This window comes from Bos taurus, chromosome 28, assembly GCF_002263795.3.
Source record: "Bos taurus isolate L1 Dominette 01449 registration number 42190680 breed Hereford chromosome 28, ARS-UCD2.0, whole genome shotgun sequence".
Taxonomy (NCBI): domain Eukaryota; kingdom Metazoa; phylum Chordata; class Mammalia; order Artiodactyla; family Bovidae; genus Bos; species Bos taurus.
The window spans coordinates 2,840,466-2,847,210 of record NC_037355.1 but is presented as its reverse complement, the minus strand read 5'-3'; the positions used below and the strand labels follow the sequence as shown (position 1 = coordinate 2,847,210).

General features: G+C 48.9%; 1 protein-coding gene across 6 annotated transcripts in view; it reads left to right on the top strand.

Moving 5' to 3' along the window:
* Window positions 1-3,722, top strand: part of LOC100337323 (uncharacterized) — a 47,710-nt gene extending 43,988 nt beyond the window's left edge. For all 6 annotated transcript variants that reach the window (XR_003033071.2, XR_009493224.1, XR_009493225.1 and 3 more), the window contains one exon: window positions 2,035-3,722. Coding sequence is in view for 1 of the 6 variants with exons in the window: in XM_010820441.4 (XP_010818743.1) it covers window positions 2,446-3,102 (657 nt within the window). In the remaining 5 variants the exon portion in view is untranslated. The remainder of the gene's footprint in view (window positions 1-2,034) is intronic.
* The last annotated feature ends 3,023 nt before the right edge of the window (window positions 3,723-6,745 follow it).

Genomic DNA, 6,745 nt, shown 5'->3' with positions numbered 1-6,745 from the left:
CCATGGGATCTTTGCAGTGCCCTGCGGTATCATGACCTGTACCCCTGAAATGTCAGCCACATCCCTTGCACCCTCCTGGGTGCCCCCTTCTCCTGGTGGCCGTCCTCCCTCTAGTGTTCCCCCCTACTCTGTCCTGAGGCCCCACCCCATCAAGCCTGTGAAGCTGGGGCTTATGTCCGGTGTCTCTGTGTGGAATTCAGCCTGGACGGTTCCTGGCAAATCCAGTGAGTGATTTTGTTTGGAGTGAGGAGGAAGCAGAAGCTTGTGTGTGCTGGGAGTTGGAGGCAAGCGGTGGGAAGATTGGAGATGGGCTTCCGGGGCAGCAGATTAGATTTGGAAGGGGTAGGGCACCTCCTCTTTGGCTTCATAATGTCTTTGGAATGAAAGCTTCTCTTTTTCTTTTTGAGAACAAATAACCTGATTTTATGACCTGTTGTCTCAGTCACCTGGGCTCCTTAACCCAGGAACCATCTTCACAAAGTCATGAGTGTAATGGTCAGCAGGCACATGAAAAGATTCTCAGCATCATTTCTTGTGCTGCTGCTGCTGCTGCTAAGTCGCTTCAGTCATGTCCAACTCTGCGACCCTATAGATGGCAGCCCACGAGGCTCCCTGGTCCCTGGGGTTCTCCAGGCAAGAACACTGGAGTGGGTTGCCATTTCCTTCTCCAATGCATAAAAGTAAAAGTGATGATGCTCAGTCGTGTCCGACTCATTTCTTATGAGGGATATGCAAATCAGAACTGCAGTGGGGTACCATCTCACACTAGCCAGAGAGGCCATTGTTAGACAGTCCACAAATCATAAATGCTGGAGAGGGTGTGGTAAAAAGGGAACCCTCCTACACTGATGCTGGGAATGTCAGTGGGTGCCGCCACTATGGAGAACAGTATGGAGGTTCCTTAAAATACTACAAATAGAGCTACTATATGATCCAGAAACCCCATTCCTATCCAAAAAAGATACATGCACCTCAGTGTTCAGTGAAGCATTATTTACAATAGCCAAAACATAAAAACAACCTCAATGTCTATCCACAGATGAATGAACAAAGACGATGTGGTACATATATACTATGGAGTAGTACTCTGCCATAAAAAATGAAAGAATGCCATTTGCAGCAATGGATGGACCTAGAGATGATCATATTAAGTGAAGTAAATAAATGAAAAACAAATATCATATAGTATCATCATATCTAAAAAAGATATAAATGAACTTATTTATAAAACAGAAACAGATTCATAGACATAGAAAATAAACCATGGTTACCAAAGAGAAAGGCTGGGGAGAGGAATAAACAGGGAGTTTGGTATTAACAGATACACACTACTATATATAAATTAGACAGTCAGCAAAGACCTGCAGTACAGCACAGGGAACTATATCCAAAAAGGATCTGAAAAAGAATATGTGTGTATATACATATATATACAAACAGACGCATAGATATATATAACTGAAGCACTTTGCTGTACGCCAGAAACTAACACAGCATTGTAAGTTAACTATATGCTAATCAAATCAGAGAGTTCATGAATGAGCAGGCAGTTGGGGTGGCACCCTACTCCAGTACTCTTGCCTGGAAAATCCCATGGATGGAGGAGCCTGGTGGGCTGCAGTCCATGGGGTTGCTAAGAGTCGGGCACGACTGGGCAACTTCACTTTCACTTTTCACTCTCATTCATTGGAGAAGGAAATGGCAACCCACTCCAGTGTTCTTGCCTGGAGAATCCCAGGGACGGGGGAGCCTGGTGGGCTGCCATCTATGGGGTCACACAGAGTCGGACACGACTGAAGCGACTTAGCAATAGCAGCAGCAGGTGTCCTGGGAAGTCCCCAGGGTCCCCTTTTCCTCCTCCAGCCCTGGTGCCCTTCTGTCTCCTTGGCAGAGCATGTGCTGGTCCTGACACCACAGTCAGCTGAGGAGGGGTATCCTGCCATTTGAATAGACATGAGTTACCTCTGGGTGGGCTCCTCGGGTTGGCTGTTTGGGGATGGGGTCTGACTCTCCTGTCCCACTTCTTGACTGCAGTGGCTGCCTCCTGGTGACGACGGCAGTGTGAGCCCCGCCATGGCCCACCTGAAGCGTCAGAGTGCTGTGAGCAGCCTACTGGACCACAGGGCAAGAGAGGCCCTGGATCCTGAGAACGAGGACCAAGAGCTGGCCCTGGAGCAGTACGTGCCCAGCGGCCTGGAGCTGGCAGCCCTGTGGCCCGAGAGCCTGCGTCCGCTGAGCAGGGCAGCCCCGACCAGAGCCCCGACAGGGACTCCAGCTCTGACTACGTGAACAAAACCTCGGAGGAGAAGGACTACGACTCGGGGCTGCCTGGAGAAGGAGGGCATCACCTGCTACATCCGCTACTGCCCCGAGGATGACAGCTACCTGCAGGGCACGGACTTCGAGGGGCAGGGCTACCTGGCCCATGATACGCACCACCTGGAGATGGACGAGTGCCAGGAGGCAGTGGAGGAGTGGACGGAACCGGGGCCTGGCGACTCCCCCAAGGCCTGCCCACCTGCCGAGGCCGGCTGCGGCCCCAGCAGACAGGAGTGCAGGCCCAAACACAAGGGCAGGCCCAAGTCTCTGAACCTCCCTCCCGAGGCCAAGCACCCTGCCAACGCCCAGAGGAGCTTCAAGACCAAGACCAGGACCTCAGAGAAGAGGCCCAAGTGCCCCCAAGAGGAGGTAGGATTCTGGCTGGGGAAGCAGATTGAGGGGCTGAGAGGAAAGGCATTTGTGGAGCCCCCAAGTCAGAATGCGAGTCAGTTCCCCATGTGTCCAGTTATGCATGGAAGTCCCGGCCACTCCTGTTCACCCATCAGATGCCGTAGTAAATGTCGAGGAAATCTTGTTGAGGCTGATTGGCAGCCAGGGCTCCCAGCAGACACCCAGCCCCCCAACAGAGCCTGGGTCCTTCACCCGCTTGCTCTGGGTGTGCTCCTGTGGGGGTGGTCCCTGAGACTGTCGCCCCTCCCCGGGTGGTTTCAGTCAGTCACAGGGATCTGGTACTGCTGGCAAGTGCGGACAGCTGCAGCCAGTGGTTGGGGCAGTCCAGCAGCGAGGGGCAGCGCCCCGAGTGCATTACACAGGGGTGGTTGAATCTGGTGACACTTCTCTGAAAGACCCGGGGCCTTGGTATGATTGGCCATTCACTGTAACTAACCATTTTGCAAATAATTATTTGCAAGTTTGACAGTCTTGGAGAAGAAATGCATGCTAATGAGGCTAGTAGATTTAAGCGTAACTGTAGCAAAGTAAGTGTGCATTCTAATAAGCACTTCTGAAAAGTTACCTTTCAAAAAGAAAAACTTACATGTATATAGAAAGAAGATGCATGTGAAGGAACTTCTATTTGACTAATTCTATGGAAAGTGAGAATGAACTGCTTTCATTTATTTGTTTTTAATTGGAGTATAGTTTCTTTACAGTGTTGTTAGTTTCTGCATTTCCCTCTTCCTATGTTACTGTAAAGCCATCTCTAGACCTTATGTAATTTAACCCATAAATTGTTCAGTTCTATGTATGTGTTTATTGCATTTTTTACATATTTATACAAAATCATAATGGCTCCTAAGACAAAATTAATGGTAATCCTTTAATATCATGAAATATCTAGTAGATATTCAAATTTGTTATTCTGTAGTTTTTATAGGGTCTTTCTTTGATTGAAAATCCCAATAACAGGCACATATTGCCTTTGCTTGTTATATCTCCTTTGAGCCTTTTTGTTGTCATTTAGTTGTGTGTGGGGAGGGGGTGGTGTAAGCAGGGGTCTTTTTTTTCATGATATTATTTATCTGGGAAACTCAAAATATCTCACAAATTATACTCATGGATTCCATATGACCTCAAGAAAATTAATCACTCTGTGCATCAGACTCTACATCTTTAAAATGAGAATAATTAGACATCAATCCAATTAGCAATCATTTATTGTATCCCCATAAGATTAATGACATTATTTAAATATTTTTTAAAATAAAGTTTTAAAGGCATTTTACTGTTATACAGAGCATACAAGTAAGCATATTGAAGATGGGCTTGAGATCAGGTACACTATGAACAACATGAAGTGATACACAAAGATTTGGTTGGGCCAGCTCAAGCCATCCAGTAGTCATGTACAGATGTGAGAACTGGACCATAAGGAAGGCTGAGCACCGAAGGTTGATCACTATGCTTTCAAAGTGTGGTGCTGGAGAAGACTCTTGAGAGTTCCTTGGACAGCAAGGAGATCAAACCTATCAATCCTAAAAGAAATCAACCCTGAATATTCATTGGAAGGACTGAGACTGAAGCTGAAGCTCCAATACTTTGTCCACCTGATGCAAAGAGCTGACCCATTGGAAAAGACCCTGATGCTAGGAAAGATTGAAAGCAGGAGGAGAAGGGGGAGTCAGAGGATGAGATGGTTGGATGGCATTACTGATTTAATGGACATGAGTTTGAGCAAACTCCAGGAGATGGTGATGGACAGAGAGGCCTGGCGTGCAGCAGTCCATGGGGTCGAAAAGAGTCCGACACAAATGAGCGACTGAACAACAAGCTCACGTTATATTTTGTCATCAGCATTTGGGAGAAGCTCCGAGTCCTCACTAGAACTTCTGGGGTCACAGTCCTTGCACAGGGTAGATCATACATTCTTCCTGGCTGTTAACTTCCCCTACTGCAGCTGCTGCTGCCAGTTTCCACCCCATGCTATTGCAGGGTAGTTGTGATCTTGTCCGCCAACACCAGCCCACTTGTGGTGGCAGCATGGCTCTGTGATCGAGAGGACTGTGAAGGCAAGTTCAGGCTGAGGAGGAGGGAGGCCTCTGCCACCAGCTTCTGCATCAGCTCCATTTCCAAGCACTGCCCTCCTTCCCTGCTGCTCCCACTCATAAGGAGGCACTCAAGAGCTTCAACCCACAAACCTGGGGCATTCAGGGAGCTTCCGAGTTAGAGAACTTTCTCGTTTCACCTTCACTGCATATATCTGATTAGGATATATTTGTAAGCACAGACATTTATAGGTACTCTGTTTGTGTTTTGGACTTGCACCCTGACCCAAAAATTAATTTATTTAAAAAAATACTGAAAAATTTTTGAGGAGTTGAATCATTAAATTCCCTACTTCTCTTATTTCTAACTTTATTGCATTTGACCTGGAAATGTAATGTGTAAAATTCATGTCCTTTTTACTAAGTATATCCTTTTGTTTACAGGATATGCATTTATTTATTAGCAAAACTGTTGGTTCAGGTGTTTTAAAAATTCATTTTGTTACACAATCTTTGTGGGTTTCTACATACAGGTCAGTTGTTTCCAGTTTTGAGTGCTTAAAAAAAAAAAAAAAAACATTCTGGCCCTTCATATTCTCTCTTAGACTTTTCCTCTAGAGTCTGTGATCTAATACCTTTTTTGTCAATTAAGACTGCTTTGGCAGGCTTACCTTGGTGACTCAGACGGTAAAGAACCTGCCTGCAATGCGGTAGATCTGGGTCCAGCCCATTCGTTGGAAGATTCTCCTGGAGAACACTGGCACCCACTCCAGTATTCTTACTTGGAGAATTCCATGGACAAGAGGAGCACGGCGGGTACAGTTCCATGGGGTCGCAAAGGACACGACTGAGAGCGACTAATACTTTCACTTTCAGGTCTAGATGTCTAGCCGGGTTCAGAGGGAAGATTTACGGCAGTCCAGAGGGAAAGAGAAAAAGGTGGCCTTCAAAAGGCAATTCCAGGTCCCTAGGTACCAGGTACTGTATTTCTGTTTTAAACTGGACTTACTGTTTCAGACACCCAGCGTGGGGCTTCAACGAGTTCTCCGTAAAGATCTGAGTAACCACAGAGGCTCCCCACGCCAGCCTCACTGCACTTGGCGGCGGAGCGGGGATCAAAGGAGAAGGCACGGCCCGAGGAGTAGGCAGAGCGGCAGCTAACCTAGCCGAGCTCCAGGAACCCCAGGCTGTGCTGTGCTGGCTGCCGGAAGTGCAAGCCGCTCGCTAGTCAGCGAGAAATCCTGTCTCACCACCAGCATCTCGTGGAGACGTACCTGTCTGCAGGGTGACTCCAACCACCCTGGGCTCGCCGCCTCGCTTTGTCTCCGCAGGCAGGAGATGCTGGGGAAGAAAACGCACTCTTCTTTGCGTGGCAGGACCTCCCTCCGCCCACGCGGAGGGAAGGCGCGGGGGCCCTCGCTGCGCATTCTGGGAGCGGTGGTCTCAGCTGCTGCAGCCGGTGGTTTGCAGGGCTGTAGAACTACAATTCCCTGTTGCACAGCGTAGGGCGTGGGGGTGGTGCCCAGCCTTCCGCGCTCACAGAGGGGGCAGGGCAGGAGGCGGGGCTGTCGCCGCGCGTTCTAGGTGCTGTGGTGTCTTAGCCAGCTGTAGCAGGTGCCTGGAGAAGGCAATGGCACCCCACTCCAGTACTCTTGCCTGGAAAATCCCATGGGTGGAGAAGTCTGGTGGGCTGCAGTCCATGGGGTCGCTAAGAGTCGGACACGACTGAGCGACTTCCCTTTCACTTTTCACTTTCATGCATTGGAGAAGGAAATGGCAACCCACTCCAGTGTTCTTGCCTGGAGAATCCCAGGGACGGCAGAGCCTGGTGGGCTGCCGTCTCTGGGGTCACACAGAGTTGGACACGACTGAAGCGACTAGCAGCAGCAGCAGCAGCAGCAGAGCAGGTGCCTTGGGGAGGTTGTTTAGTCACTCAGTCCTGTCCGACTCTTTGTGACCCCATAGGCTGCGGCACGCCAGGC